Source organism: Podarcis bocagei (assembly GCF_964188305.1).
Source record: "Podarcis bocagei genome assembly, chromosome: 5".
Lineage (NCBI taxonomy): Eukaryota > Metazoa > Chordata > Lepidosauria > Squamata > Lacertidae > Podarcis > Podarcis bocagei.
In genome coordinates, this window is record NC_138129.1 from 1047528 (window position 1) to 1062999 (window position 15472).

A 15472-nucleotide genomic window follows, 5' to 3' on the forward strand; every position below is an offset into this window, starting at 1 on the left:
GCCAGGCTGCCTCGGGAGCTGAGACGCCTGCATTGCAGGGGGTTGGACTAGATGACCCTGGGACCCCTGAAGGGAGAGGGAAGGGTTAATCTCCATAATATCAGGACCCAAGCGAACTGCTGCAGTTGGGGTTCAGCAGCTGGCCGCAGCTGTGGTCAGACAGCAATTGCTTCAGCCATGTAGGCCAGAAGCTGCTTCCTGCTTCCGAGATGCAGAACTGCAAGGGAGAGAAAACACATAGAAGGGGGGGGGAGTAGCTTAGCTTAACTGGCCATATGCCATAGAAGGTAATAAATTGTAACTCTGCCAGCAGATTGGGGAAGCAAACAAACGCTAACAGGTATAAGAATGCTTGCTGGACACAGTATAGGGGCCGCCAGTCTTTGGAAGCTATTCCGCTGGCTGCCTCTGCGCAGAACTCAATAAACTCTTTTCTCCAGAGAAGTGGACTCCTGGTGCCTTTGTCTCCTCCGGGCCTGGGGAACTGCGGGCGAATGGGATTCCCAAATTAAATAAGGCTTCACCCCGACTCCACCGGGCGAGGATTCTGCAAGCCCTCCTGCACACAACGCGTAGTTAGCCAGTGGAACTCTCTGCTGCAGGAGGCTGAGTTGTCCCTCACCTTGGGACGCCTTAAAGAGAGGGTCTGGCAGGAGGAGGAGACAGCTGGATGCCTCTGAATGCCAGTTGCTGGAACCCCTGGGAGGGGAGAGTCGCTTGTGGGCATCCATCTCTGCCTTCAATTAGCTTGACACCAGGACGCATGGAATTATGCAGGGAGTAGATGATATATCCTAAGGAACTGAAAAAGCCATAAATCCGTGAAATCTTTTCAGGCAAAATAATGTTAATGCTTTTTGGATCTCTTCATCCAGCCTGGTTTTATCAGTTCTTTCATGACCATTCACAGTCTATCACCTCTGTGTGTTATTCAATCAACAAATAGGGCATCCTCTTGGTTTCCTATTCAGTCTTAATTAAAATAATTCTAGGAATGAGTAGCTGACTCTAAGTCTACAACAGTTTGGAGCTGATTTCTGTCCCCAATCTGAGCACCCTCTGGTGGGCTTAGAATTGCTCTAGAAGACAGGCGCTTCTTCAGAACTTTTGTGGTTTGCTCCTCAACCCTTTCTTATTGAAAGAAAGGGAAATTAGCCACCAGATTGTAGTCTGGATGCTTTTACATCACTGCCTCACCGCCTTAGAGGACAGAGGTCAGCAAAAGACGTCTTCAGCCAGCCATCACTCTCCGGAAACACCTCCAAGTGAGATTTTTCTTGTGCCTGAAGCTCTTTCCACATTCTTGAAGTTCTGTTCACCCTCTTGACGCTGAAAATGTTTCTTCCCTCTGTGAATTCTCTGGTGTTGGTGGAAGTGTGAGCCTGGAGGAAATCTCTTCCCGCATTCCAAGCACCAATATGGTTTCTCCCCTTTCTGAAATCTTTCATGGGAAGTGAGACTTTCCTTTGTTATGGAAATTACGGGGGGGCACATCTTCGAAGTTGTTAAATGTTACAAATATTATGCATAAATATATCCTTTCGACTTGATAGCTCAGGGAAGTTACCTAGCTTTAAAAATCATATAAAGTCAACTCCTTTGCCACTTTCCTCCACTTCAACACTATTTTGCCCTTGGAAAAAGGACTCTTTTCCCTGCCACCTCCCCAAGCATGAAGACATGTAGACACACCTCCTACCCCAGGAAGTGCCCAGAGGTGGCAATTGCTGAGCTGATTGTTGGTCAAGGAAAGCCAAATCCCATCACCGGACTTGCCAAGAGGTCCAGACACGCAAAGGTAGTTCTATTGTACTTTGGGTGCTGGGACTTCAGAGGTGTTTGCCTAGGCTCATCTTATACCTGAGTCTTGCCCTGCCATGTCTGCTTATGCTAATCTTGTACCAAGGACCAAACCTGGGCATGTTTGCCAAAGTTAAACTAGTGGAACCCCTGTCTACCCCTCTCCTTTTGTGACATGTCAGTGATGTATCAGTGATGCTGTACAAATTGTATTCTGGGATATGGTGGGAAAGTTTTAAAAGTCATTGTCACCCAGATCTGTTAAAGGATCAAGACGGAAAACGGAAATTAAAAGACTATGAAGAGATAAAAGACCATTTTCAGAGTTGGTTACACTATCGACAATTATACGAAACATACAAAGAAGATAATAAGAAAAGATTAAGCTACATGACATCTAGGTTTCAAAAAGAAGTGATAGAAGGGAAAGTAAAATTGTTGAAAGGTGCATATAATATAAATGGGGGGGGGACAATGTGGGTGATGTATTCTTGTTAAAATTATTGTGTTGAAATTCTTGATAAATATATATATATATATATAAGAAGTCATTGTCACCCCATTCTCGGGGTTCAAAAATCCTCTTTCAGCCAGTTGCGCAATAAACTCTGGTCTACAGCTATTTGCTCCAGTTGGTGGCTGGACTCCTTCCTTTATTCCGCAGGGAACCGCCGTCTCTGCCTGACCAGCTGGGTTGCTGAGCAGCCTCGCGCCTAGATTTTTCTGTAACACCTTCTGCAAGAGATCTGCCCTGACTACAAGTCTTCAAGGATGATGTCATCTGGATGGAAGAGAATGGAAAGGAGACTCAGTCCGGGTGCTGCCCTCCCCGGCCAGGTGGGAGCAGGTCCTGCAGGACTCCCAGCAAGAAAACCTGGGAGGCAGGGACCTTCAAGCAAACAAGGGACAAGGGAGTTCTCTGTCTCCAAGGTGTGGGGCTTACCTTCTTTGGGTCTCCTCCGGAAGCTGGCCAGGTCTGGCTGAATTACTGTCATCTGCAAAGAAAAATCCAGGTCAGATGATACTACGAAATCCACCCTGAATGGGTGCAAGAGAGCACAGAATCAGCGCCAAGCCAGGAAGGACGGGCCTCCCTCTGCCTTGGGCCCAATCCCTTGTCCCAGAGGACCTCCCTGGGCCCTGCTGGAAGGGCAGCAGCAGCAGGGAAGGGGGCAGGAAAAGCCTCTGGCCTCATCCTGGCCCCCAGGGACACACAGCGCATCACCTGCGATAAAGGTCGCTGGGGGGTGTGCTCTTGTGGGGATGGAAGCAACCAGAGAAATAAAGAGAAGAAGGCGAGGGACTTACTCTGACTTGGGGGAATCTCCGCGCCACGGCCAGAAGCAGAGAAACGCTGCTGGCCGCTAGTTCTTGAGCCTCCCCAGTTTCGCCAAGGGCGTATCCTTGGAGGTCCTGCGGGAGGAAAGAGCCAGTTGGGGCCAAAGCAGCAGGGCAGGCTCCAGGGCCTGAGCCCCGAGCAAGTTGGGGGGACACTTACACTGAGCAGCTGGAGGAGGGTGCCAGGATTGGGGGCTTCCATCAGGAGACTCCCCAGCAGGAGCCAGAAGTGCCGCTTCAGTTCCTGTGGGAAAAGAGAGAAAAGAAGTTGAGTGCTGGGTTAGATTCTGCATGTGTGTGAGGAAGGAGGAGGAGGAGGAGGAGGAGGAGGAGGAGGGAAGTCCAGACCAAGGACATACCTCTCTGTCCCCCTCCTTTTGTGGGCCCCTAAAAACAGCCTTCAGGGTCCTGTGAAGGATAGCGCTGAGCATGTCTCCACTAAACTTTGGCCTCATGATGCTGCAGAGATGAAGAGAAGGGGTTAGACGCTGCCCCCTCCCAGTCTCCCTTGCCCCCTTCTCCCTCCTGCCTGCTCGTCCCCACCCGGAGCTCCCCCTAGAGTTCTGCCCCCTGTTACCATAAAGCACCAATGCTGCAGCAAGCAAAGGCTCCAGCAGCTCAGTCAGCTGCTTGTGGCTGGAAAGCCAGACAGGATGTTTGTGACTGTTGCCATGGAAACAAAGGGGCAGTCCATTCTGTACTGAGCACCGGATGTTAGCTCAGTGTGTGTGTCATATGACCCGTACTGGAAGTACATGGGTGGAGTTTCTTCTTGCTGTTGTCGAGTGCAGACGTGTTTCTCTGTACTGATATGAGAGACAGAAATAAAGGATGTAAATAGTTTTCTGTCTGCTTCTTTCCCCTCTCTGGGGGACACCAAAGGGGAGAGAGGGAGAACGGTGTGTTCCTCTCACACATCTGAGATGAATCGCCGGGACCTCGCCTGCTTATCAGCAGAGTGGAGACGCGGGGAGGTCGACAGGAATATCTGCCAGTGCCTACGCTGTGGCACATTCCTCTGACCCAGGCAGAATTCCAACACCCCCCACCCCCCACAACCCCATCCATCCCAGGGGCCCCACTCACCTCAGCTGGATGAGGGCCACCAAGTCCAGAGCCAGGCTCAGGGGGTGATCCCTGACGCGCTCCAGGTGGCCAAAGATGCCCTGGAAGAGAACAGAGGAGGAAGTTCAGCTCTTTCAGGGGGCCTCCAGAGGACGGCTCCGACCCCCAAGGCCAGGCTTGGCTTTCCTGCCCTTGTTGCAGGAATTTATGTATAGGTTGGGGGGGGGGTTGCCCCACCAGCAGATATCATGCACATGCAGCCCACTACCAAAACCAGCACAATCACTTTTGTGATTTGTCTCCACAAAACACTTCATCACAGTTTCTTCCTATCTATTCAAAGGGACTCTGCTGCACGATACCAAATGTAAGAAATTGCTGATAAATGTATCTATGTACTGGCTCACAAGGAAAACCTCAGAAATTCATATAGACATGTGAGCTCAGCTACTCAGCAGCCCCTCTGCCTGAGTGATAATCCCTGGCATCCTGATACCTGAGTGCCATTCCAGAAATAACAAACCCAGATGGAGACAAAAGGGTGGGATGAACTTGGCTGGGAAACAGGGAAATGTAAAGATCTTGTTTGTTACACTTGATGGGTGTTTGGTGGAGGGCAAGGGGAACCATCGGGTAGGTCCAGGATGCTCAGATTACGGCCACCAGACCTCCCCTTTCATGATGTAACCGTGATGTATGAGTGATGTAGGTTTTTTTTGGGGGGGTGTAACAGGGGCATTAGCAGCTAATAAAAGTTTGGGTTCTCTTTTGTTCTGGGCTTCCATCTTGTTCCACCCGGTGGCAGGTGGGAGTCCTGTCTCGACAGTCTTCAATCAAGACCAAGCCTCCTGGCTGCTGTTTTGCTCTGGTATTCCCGGCTGGTGTCCTTGTTTTTTGTCCAAGGGAGCCCTCAGATTTCTCCGTTAATGCCCTATGCCAGCAGAGTCCTCCTCTCCGGGGGATACAAAACCCCTTCCCCAAAGCCTGTCCCTCCCCCTGGGGGTCCCTCACCCCCCCCCCATCACTCGCCAGAAGGGCTTGGGCCGTCTCCTGCTTGGAGGACTTCAGGGTTCGGAACCCACTGAGCTCAGCTGCCTGGCACTCCTGGATCACCCCCAGGAGGTACCGCTGTCCGTCCTCCAGCAGCTGAAATACAAAAGTCAGGCTGTCAGTCCTTGACGGGTGGGCTGGGGGCTTCTCTGCATCCGAGAGGACAGAGTGGGGGGGGGCAAATAGCCCAGGCAATGGGGAGGGGGAGGGCAGGTCTGAGGGATCTACTCTGCTCTTGTTTTCTCCAATACTCACCCCTGGGACAGGGATGCGGAACCGCAGCAGAACTGCAAAGAGAAAGACATGGGAAGAGGTGAGTCCATCCCTGAGCCCCTGGCAAGGCTATTCCAAGAGTTTTCTCCTGGATTCCAAGTCCTACTAGATGGGTGAGACACCCCAAGCCTTGGGGGGCCAATCCCGGCCTCCTTCCCCCAGAATGTGGCTCCCCAGGGAAGGTGCCCCTCCAGCTGACAACTGCCCCCCAGCCCAGCACCCTGCTTCCTTCATTGGCCCCCACAAAACAGGGTGGTCACTGGGGGAGGGGTTGGGTTTCTAGCCACTGGCCCAGATGGACCTTGGGTCGGATCCAGCCGTCTGACTCTTTGCATCTTGATGTTGACATTTCCATTCCACCTTAAGGAACAGACATGGGAGTGTTACGTGTCACATGTCTGTTTACATTCCAGCACAGCTTGCTGGGAACTTCCATTGTGTATTGCTTTTGCTGTTCTCTCTGAGACAAGTAAGAGAGACGACATGTTTCTTTGCCCTGATTTATGATTAATAAATCTGTAGTTGTAGTATACTTCCACAAGCCTCTCACCTATTCTGTGTGCGCAGTTCGATCTGCTGATAGTGTGCCCTGGTTGAGTAAGCCCAGGTCACTGATTTAGGTCAGAGCAGAGGTGATGGTCTTCGCCATGGGCTGCTGGAAGGAGACGGCCCTCTGCATGCCAACACTTTTGTCTAGCTGCCCCCCATGCCCATTCCTGCCCTCCTCTGTCCCCCAAAGGGGGGCCACTTGCTCACCTGGCTCCACAGGCTGCTCTGGGCCTTGCTGGGGGGCCACCCTGTTGCAGCCTCTGAACAGGCGCCTTAAGCACCTGATTCTAGAAGAGATGAGCAGAGAGAGCGACTCAGAAGCCAGAAGCCCCAACTGCCTGATTTTCATCTTCCAAAGCAACTACTGTATTCCGAACTTAAAAATGGGAAGCATAATGCTCGTGGTCAACAAAAGAGGTTTAGAGACTCTCTCAAGGCCAATCTAAAAACATGTAGTGTAAACACCAACAACTGGGAAACACTGGCCTGTGAGAGCTCCGGTTGGAGAACAGCCTTGACCAAAGGTGTCATGGGCTTTGAAGACGCTCAAACTCAGGACGCAAGGGAGAAACGTGCTAAGAGGAAGGCACGCTTGGCAAACCCTCACCGGGATCAACTCTCGCCCGGAAACCTATGTCCCCACTGTGGAAGACAATCTTCCTCAGCCATGAGGGATCACAAAAGAAGAAGAAGAAGAAGGAGGAGGAGGAGGAGGAGGAGGAGGAGGAGGAGGAAGAAGAAGTAGTCTTTTGTGTCTTGTTCAAGTTTGCCTAGTATCTGGTTGTAGCACTTGCCTACTCTTGCAGCGGGAAAAGCTTCAAAGATTCCTGTAAAAGCAATCCAATCTCGGACCGAAACCGTTCCAATGCTGTTCTGCTCCGAAGGAAGAGGGCTCCCAGAGGAGGCACCTGGGATCATAGCTGTCAACGTTTTCGCTTTTTTAAGGGAAATTCCCTTATTCCGAATAGGATTCCTCGCAATAAAAGGGAAAAGTTGACATCTATGCTTGGGATATGGCTAGGGGCAGCCCTGATCCCCGAAGCAGGAGACCACGTCCACAGCAAGCCTTCCGCCTGGGTGAGAATCCCTGCCATCCTGGTCTCCGAGGGCCAGACGGGTCGCCATCTCAAGGACCAGAGTGGACCCAACCTCCATGGACTGGGGACTTGGCCGGGACAAGAGCGGGGACTCACCTGGGCTGGGAAACAGGAACATGTCTCTATTTCCCTTTGATTTAGTCAATGGGTGTAAGGTGGAGGTCAAGGCAGGGACAGGGGCAAACCTGAGACTCAGGTTTCCGCCAGAAAAACCCTCCTAGTTTGTGACACAGATGTGGTGCACGTAGGACATTGTGGGTAAAATGGGCTTCTTTCTGCTTCTTTCATGTGGCCCTTGGAAGTCCTGTTGCAAGAGTACTGAATAAAGACCAGAGAGCCAAGACTCTGCAGGGGACCCCAGGACTCCCCACCACCACCACCCCCGGAGACGAAGAGAAAGGAAGGAATGCTACTTACAGCATGCCCATTTCCTCCACGAAAAAGTCCCACCCTCCTCTCTAAAATGCCCACCCAAGCCTAACTCTCACCCCAACCCCCAGCCCTAAGCCTACACCTAACCCTAACTACTCCTCTACAAACAAAAGAAATATATACAAAATAGGCACAGATGTGCACTAAATAAAAACAAAAAACAAAAATAAAAATAGTAAAAGCAGAAAAAGTAAAAGTGTTAAAATAAAGGAGTAAAATAATAAATCAACAGATTATTAAAAACACGTGAGGTAAACGGTGGAAGTCTTTTTTTAAAAAAAACACACTTTATTTAAGGTAGCTAAGGACAAGATGAAATTATACAATTGAATATAAATATAGATGGGAAACGGCTATGTATTGTGAGTACTTATTTACTTTTAAAAATTTTCACCTATCATCTTTTTCTTATACTATTTGTTCTTTCTTTGTTCTTTTTTTCTTTCTTCTGATATCTTATCTTCCATTTCACTGCTTTATTGTGAATAGCATTTTATAGAGGTATAAATAACTGTAAATATGAAAAGAGACAAAATATTCTCTAATTTTTTTTCCTTGGTTAGATGTATTTTTTTCCCTTTTGTATAGTATTGTTGTGAATATGTATGTTTTCTAATTTGTACTTAATAAAAAATATTATTGTAAAATAATAATAATAAATCAAATCAGAATAAATTAAATCAAATGAATCAAATAAAAGTCAAAAATCAAAATAAGAAACCGGAAAAATAACAACAAACCAAACTCCTCTCCTAATCACCACCAACTGCCACCAACTGCCACTAACTCCTCTCTCTCTCCTCGCCTCACTGCTAACCCACAATGGCCACCTGCAAGTGGGTGGCTTTTACAGAAGCAAGAGAGGTCACAAAGGAGGGCGGGTCCTGGTCACCGTGGCAACCCCCCACCTGGACCTGGGCCCACCTGGCCCCTCCCCAGAGGGGAGGCTCCTCTCTCAGCTGGGCTGCATCTTCCTTTCGCCTCCTTCTTCCCCAAGGGAGACCATCCCCACATCCTTCCAGGCAGGGTAGGGGTCTCCATAGCGCAGGACTGGACCATCGGCTTGGCGTGCAGGTCTCCAAGATGGCGGCGCGTGCAGACGCTGCAGCTGAGCGCTCCCTGGAGGGGAGTCAGGGTTTGTTAGGACAAATTGTTTATTTAAAAATGGGGTATCAGAGTTTTTAGGGGGCTAACCAGGTTGGGATAGCTGGGATACCAGGCTTGTTGGTTTTTGAATGTCTCATGTAGGTTTTTCAATTTCATTGTTCTGTATGGGACAATGACAATAAAGATGATCGTATCGTAAGTGTGTGTGTGTGTCTCAGCAAACTCCAAAGAGCCTTCTGGTGCTCATGATTCTGAGTCTTCCTTTCAAGCAGCTCAGAGAAGGAGCTTCCTCACAGCCTTCTCCAAGACCACTGAGCTGGAGGTAGATGATCATCACACACAGCTGTAGAGCAACAAAGCCGCTTCTGTGTGCGTCCATCTTCAGAGTCACACCATGGACCCCCAGCAACAAGCTGCGATTTGCGGAGCACAATTTGGGCACCTCTGGCATGCACTCACTGTCCAGGATTTCAGAAGGGTGTGGGGTGTGTGTGTTTGTCTCCCAGCTCTCTGTCTAGACACTGTGGGTTCCTTTGGGAGGGGTATAAATTAGAGAAATAACCTGTGCTCTGCCAACCATCCATAGCCCTTCGCCATTAAGGCGGAAATGTCCTGGAAGGTGTGCAGAGGGCGATCAAGGGTCTGGAAACCAAGCCGTTGAGGCAGTTGGGGGTGCTTAGGCTAGAGAAGAGATGACTGAGGGGAGATGTGGTAGCCACCTTCTAAGGCCTCAAGGGCTGCCACGTGGAAGAGGGAGCACAATCGATTGGTATAAGGGGCAACCTCTAAAAGTCCAGGCGGCTAGAAATGTGATGTTCAGAACTGAACTCCCAAGAAGGGCTGAACTGCTGCTGAGCAGAGAGGAAGGCTCTCAGCACAAGGTGTGAGGACAGTCTCCTCTATCACTTGCCTATTCTTCAGGCGTTCCTTTACGCCACTTGAGAAGAGGGGGGCTTATGTATTTCCCCACACCTCTGCTCTACATTGGGTGCCTCCCCCCATCTCCCGCTAGCAAACACAAGCAGAAACCCAAAGTGGGTGGGAGAAATATAGCTCCTAAAGGTGCAATTCAGAGCAGAGAAGCTGCGAGTGGGGGAAAGTATTGTGTACCACCACACGTTCTCATCACCCTCTCCCAAAACCTTTTCAATCATTCTGGCAAATCAAACGCCGCTGGGTTTGCACGCAGTAAAGGTAAAGGGACCCCTGACCACTAGGTCCAGTCGTGGCCAACTCTGGGGTTGCAGCACTCATCTCGCTTTATTGGCAGAGGAAGCCAGCGTACAGCTTCCGGTTCATGTGGCCAGCATGCCTAAGCCGCTTCTGGCGAACCAGAGCAGCACACGGAAACACCGTTAACCTTCCCGCTGGAGCAGTACCTATTTATCTACTTGCACTTTGATGTGCTTTTGAACTGCTAGGTTGGCAGAAGCAGGGACTGAGCAACGGGAGCTCACCCCATCATTGTGGGGATTCGAACCGCCAACCTTCTGATCGGCAAGCCCTAGGCTCTGTGGTTTAACCCACAGCGCAGTAGTTTAGGCCTTTAACTGGACTGTGAGACTTAAATGAAAAGCCTTTGCTTTTGAAAAGCAGAACTCCAAAAGTGGGTTTTTGAAGCGCACTTCTCTCGCTGCCTTTTGGGAAGGTAATTAGTTCAGAAAGCTGGTGCAACAAATTACCTTCCCAAAAGGCAGAGATAGAAACAGTGCGCTTCACAAACCCACTTTTGGAGTTCTGCTCGGAGTATTGGCTTCAAGGATATCCCGGGCACCTGGTCTTTTGTTTTGCTTTTTAACGGCAAACAGAGAGAAGAGAATTGAAACACAAGGCAAACTGAAAAGTACGTTCAGGTACCAAAGGAGGACGGTCAGACTTTTATTTCCAGCAATAAATTTGGTCTAAGTACATAGCAGCAAAACTAGTCCCTACTGGGAGAGGCTTCAGGACAAAGAAAGAAAGCAACAACTTGGCATCGCCTTTCCCTGCCGCTGAAGCCAGGCGGGGGGGCCCAGCCTCCACCCCAGAAGCATTACAGTAAAAATACAGCTAGAACCAAGACAGCAATTCTTTGCATGCATCAGGCCCAGAGAGTCACGTTGAAGCAGCCAAACACGACTACCCCTGGAAGGGGGGCTCTCCTTCCTCAGAGGCTGGGCGGCCATCTGCCCTGGAGCTGAGATTCCTGCATAGCAGGAGGTAGGAGGTGATGGCCCTCAGGGTTCCTTCCAGCTCTGCGACCCTATAAAATGACCTGCGTTAAAGAAGAAGAAAAAACAAGGGAGGCAGCAACGAGGAAACAAGACGTGTGAGTCAAGAGCGACGGACGAAGGTTTGGCAAGGAAGATGCCCTGGAGAAGCCCCCCCCCCCCACGGGAAGGAGGCCTTCCCTGATTGTCAAGCCTGCAGCCATGGGCTGCAAAACCTGGAGAATGCGTGTGTGCGTCAGAGTTAGTCAACGGGGACCTTTGTAGCATACAGGTCAGGAGGAACGGTTGTGCCCACCACCTGCACACCAAGTCACGAAGAGCAGCCACCAAAGGAGGACCAGAAGAAAGTCTGCTTTCTTGCTGCAAAACTGAACAGCAACCCTGAGTTTCTTTAGCTGGGAAAAACCACAGTGGGCCTGGAACACAGTCGAGGTCGCCTCCAGTTGCTTGCGACTCCACGCTGGCATGGATTTCAAGCCAGGGAAGTCTGGACGTCTTCAACGGCTGGGCTGGGCATTCCTGAAGTCACCTCAACTTCTTCCATCTCTTCCTTTTTCACCCAGAGAAAGGGGAGGTCTCCTACGTTCCGGACGTTGAGGGGCTTCTTCTCTGGCCCCTCCCCACCCTGCAGCTCGCAACACTTAGTCCAGATGTTGACAATCATCTTGAGGGTGGAGGTGCGCTCCTCCAGCTCCTCCCCCTCGCTCTGCAGCAAGAGGTTCCCAAGTTCCTTGCTGAGAGACTGGATCTTCTCCCCCCGCTCCCCTGAGGCCGCCCCCACTGCCCCCAGTGGGCCTGCGGAGGGCTCTGTAAACTCGAGAAGGTTCTCCCCCAAGACGGAAAGGTGCTGGTATTCCTTCTGCCAGCGCTTGCCCACCATGGCTTCCCCCACCACCTCCCGGTTGGCCAGCAGCATGGACATGATGTGTCGGCAGGGCAGCTGATAGCGGCAGTGGAAGTAGCAGCTGCAGCTCTTGCCGTCCCTGCTGACCTGGTGGGTCTCCTCCAGCAGCTGCACCGTGGTCTTGAACCTGCCGCAGCTCAGGAGCTGGACCGACTTCTGCACCACGTCCCACTCGTTCAGACACAGCTGGTAGGCAACGTCCGTGCAGCTCTCCCGCAGGGCCGACAGCATGGTGGCAAGAGGCTTGGCTGGGCTGTATTTGGTGAACTGCTTCGGAGGCTCCTCTGCTGCGTTCCCGGGCAATGGCTGCTGCTGCTGCTGCGAGGCAGTACTGGAGCTGCGTCTCACGGCGGGCCGGGCCAGGACTTTCAGCTCCTGCATGAGGCCGCTGCGGCTGTCCTCCGCCAGGCCCTGGGTCAGGTTCTCCAGGCCTTTGGTGTTGAAGCTGTCAGCGTACTCCACAAAGCGAAGGATGCTGGTCTCCAGCGACGGCTGGTTGCCGAAAAGCTGGGACAGCTTTTGAGCGACAAGGTCCAAGCTGTCGATGTAGGTGCTGCAGGAATGGAGGCCCTTTTTGGCGTGCATGTACCAGAGCATCTCGCAGGAGAACCAGTTAGTCCGCAGGTACTTGTACAAGTCCTGGTCCACCACGTGCCTCACCTGCTGGGACAACGCGTCCAGGTTCGAGGTGGAGGTGGAGAAGACGGCGTCCTTCAGGGCCAGCTTGAAGTTGTACTTGAAGGAGAAAGACGCGTGGGACTCCTTCAGCTTCTTCTCCAGGAGCCGCACAGTGTGGTAGACGGAGAGGAGGACCTGTGCCGAAGGGAAGAGCTCCTGCAAACTGGCCCGGTGGAGGAAGGACATGTCCATGAAGACCACCTTGACCTTCTGCCACTCGGGGTTGAACTCCTTGAACACGGAGAACATCTTCCGCGTGTTCTCCTGCGTGTCCTCCTTCAAGATGGCAAGGTGGACCAACTTCCCCACCCTCTCCTTGCTCTCCACGAGGAAAGCGTACAGGATGTGGCCCTTCTTGCTCTGGACCCGGTGTAGCAGAAGGCTCTCGGGGAACTTGACGAAGAGGCTCCTCATCTTGCTGGTCTGGAAGTTCAGCCTCTCCAGGTCCTGGTCGCTGCCAACGCTGATGGAGGCCAAGGAGCCCATGTCCACCCGCAGAAAGTTTTTCATCACTTCGGCGACTTGGAGGAAAGCAGAGCTGGAGGAGCCATTTCCCCCCGCCTGAGGAGGAACCTCGGCTTCCTTGCAAGGGGAAGGCGGGAGCAGCGGAGGCTCGTCAGAGTCCACTTCGACCTCCACGCTCACGTCGCTGTCCCTTTCACAGGCTTCTACCTCCGCTGGCTCCTCCCTGCGCAGCTTAGCTGGGGGGCTGCCATGAGCTTTGGGGGGGCCAGGCAGCTTTGTTGCCATCCTGGTCCCAGGTGGGGCATTGGAGCTGACCAAGGAAGCCTTGGGCTCTGTGTGGACGTGGTTGCCATTCAGCTCACTGATCACCAGTCGGTCGATTTCCTCGTTGTATTGCAGGACGAAATACGCTGGACACAAGCTGGCCTGCTGCCTCCTCTTCTTGCCGGAGTCTCTCGACCGGGAGCAGCCAAACTTCACCTGCATAAACCTGGTGAATGGAAGAGGAAAGGGGACGTCAAGAGGGTCATTGCCCCGGCAGCCCAACTAATGGGATTAATCAGGAGAATCAGTGAGATAATGCCACAGTACCCTGAGATTATCATTCTAGGATTATTGTAGGTCAGGGCTGTCAAACTCAAATTCATCGGGGGCCGCATCAGCAGTTTGGTCACCCTCAAAGGGCCGGTTGTATCTGTAGGACTATCTGTAGGACCTCGGCCCCTAGGAGTTTGCTCCTATGCTGGGGGCTGATGGCAGCTGGAGTCCCACAACAATCTTGTTTCCGAATGGACGCATGTGAGGGGATGCCGTGATGTGTCTCGGTCACGTGAACTGTCTCGCGTGAGCCCGTTTCTCACGGTTAACGGCCACAACTGCCACGGAGCCCAAACCAGATATGTTGTTGTTGTTGTGCAGGGTGGGAGGGGAGAACTGTCAAATCCTTCAATAGGCCTCCACGTGCATCAACAGTCTACAATGCAACTTTAAAAAAATTAAGTCACCTGCGCAGGCAACACCATGACGGAGCAAGAACTCTGCTGCTAGTCCATAAATCTCTCTCTCTCTCTCTGACTAGTGCCCGCTTCCCCAAACGATTCAACTAAATCTCTAATTCGGGATTACGTAATGCTCCCGTTTGCGCATGCTCTTTTTTTTGAGAGAGAAATGGTCATAGCGTCTGCGCATGCGCCTCACGCCTGCTCGCTTTCAGCCCTCCCCTGCTGGGGAGCTGGAGGACCTTCCCAGAATGCCCCTGGGTGGCGGCAGGGACCGATCTTGCTTTGGGTCTCGCTGGCAAGACAGCGCCGCGCGCCTGCGAGCCCCGTCATGCTTAAATCCCCACCTACCGACCTTCTGTGTAGAGAACTGATTGGGTAGTGCCGCCGTGCAGCGCTTTTCCTCTCTCTCTCTATGGGCTACACGGGCCACATGATGAGGTCTGGCGGGCCGGGTGTTTGAGACCCGTGTTGTAGGTGATTAGCGGTAGAATAAACCTGCTGGACCATCAGACCAAGCCCTCATAACCGCAGCAGACGTCCTACCAGAAGGTATCTTCGATGCGGGAATTCTAAAAACGGCCCCCCTCCCCTCCCCGCCCGAGAGGCTGAAGCGCAGGCCTCCTTACGTGACGTCCTCGCGGATGTTGGTCCCGTTCTTGCGGTTGTGGAAGCGGATGGAGACGCAGCTCCTCAAGCTGTACTGGAGCCGGTTCTCCTTCTTGTAGGTGCTGAAGCACTCCCGGAAGTCCTCGTAGTTCTTGAAGCAGGAGCCCAGCTCCATGGCCGCCCAGGGCAAAGGGTCAGGATGCTACCCAGGGGAACGGAGGAGCATCCCTGCCCTCAGGATAACTGGGGTGGGGTGGGGGTTTGGGGAGAAGGGAGCCCCCCCAGGCCCCTATGCTGCCCCCCCCCAGGCCCCCTTCCCAACCCACCCAAAGGGAACAATGGTTTCGAATGAGGAGGGGTTAACCCCTTCCTGCCTGGAGGCTCCCAAAACCCACCCAGTCCCACCCAAAGGGAATAAGGATTTCTCTCTTTTTCGTGTGGGGAGAGGGGAAATAATGAGTTTTTTTGGGGGGGCTTAACCCCTTCCTGCCTGGCCTCCCTCTGCCGTAAGCTGCGGCCCGTTAACCCTTCCCGCGCCAGAGCCCCTCTCCCTCGGCTCTCCCCTCCTCCGCTCTCCCGGCCCCGCTCCGCCCCGCTCTCTCCCCCTCCGGCTCCTTCCCTCCCCGGCCGCCCTGCCGAAGGAGACCCGCTCGGCCCGCCGGCATCCCACCGGGGACGGAGCCCGCCCCTCGCCCGAGACCCACCAATCAGGGGCCGCGCCGCAGGATGGCCAGCCGCTCGGCCAACGGGAAGGCCACGAGACCAGGGACCGGCGAGCGGATTGGCCAATCGCGAGGCAGGACCCGCCTCCGGAGAGGGAGCTTCCGCTTTCCGGACGCCGCGTCAGGAAGCGAGTGGGCGGGGCGACCGCCTGCCACCCCCCGGCAGCCAATGGGA

At 52.8% G+C, this 15472-nt stretch overlaps 3 protein-coding genes across 6 annotated transcripts; all 3 read right to left on the reverse strand.

The window, feature by feature from the left end:
- Window positions 1–1218: 1218 nt before the first annotated feature.
- LOC308587500 (uncharacterized protein) lies at window positions 1219–3703 on the reverse strand. Of its 3 annotated transcripts, XM_081195150.1 has the most exons (5): window positions 3498–3703; window positions 3299–3382; window positions 3109–3213; window positions 2744–2795; window positions 1219–2581 (listed from the first exon to the last, which is right to left on the reverse strand). In XM_081195150.1, the coding sequence occupies exons 1-5, from the start codon at window positions 3591–3593 to the stop codon at window positions 2556–2558; spliced, it is 363 nt and encodes a 120-aa protein (XP_081051276.1). In that variant the 5' UTR covers window positions 3594–3703; the 3' UTR covers window positions 1219–2555. The 3 variants fall into 3 exon arrangements, 2 of the variants coding, with proteins under 2 accessions (XP_081051276.1, XP_081051275.1); XR_014008416.1 differs by having other exon boundaries at window positions 2744–3213; XM_081195149.1 differs by lacking the exon at window positions 1219–2581 and having other exon boundaries at window positions 2591–3213.
- Window positions 3704–4220: 517 nt separating this feature from the next.
- On the reverse strand, window positions 4221–7629 carry LOC308587748 (uncharacterized protein; the record flags this gene model as incomplete). Its single annotated transcript, XM_081195514.1, has 4 exons — window positions 6283–7629; window positions 5509–5540; window positions 5233–5349; window positions 4221–4304 (listed from the first exon to the last, which is right to left on the reverse strand). Exons 1-4 carry the CDS (start codon window positions 6422–6424, stop codon window positions 4221–4223), a joined length of 375 nt encoding a protein of 124 aa, XP_081051640.1. The 5' UTR covers window positions 6425–7629.
- Window positions 7630–10576: 2947 nt separating this feature from the next.
- On the reverse strand, window positions 10577–15159 carry ZSWIM3 (zinc finger SWIM-type containing 3). 2 transcript variants are annotated; one of them, XM_081195265.1, is made up of 2 exons: window positions 14596–15159; window positions 10577–13458 (listed from the first exon to the last, which is right to left on the reverse strand). In XM_081195265.1, exons 1-2 carry the CDS (start codon window positions 14748–14750, stop codon window positions 11394–11396), a joined length of 2220 nt encoding a protein of 739 aa, XP_081051391.1. In that variant the 5' UTR covers window positions 14751–15159; the 3' UTR covers window positions 10577–11393. The 2 variants fall into 2 exon arrangements, with proteins under 2 accessions (XP_081051391.1, XP_081051392.1); XM_081195266.1 differs by having other exon boundaries at window positions 14513–14616.
- Between the last annotated feature and the right edge of the window lie 313 nt (window positions 15160–15472).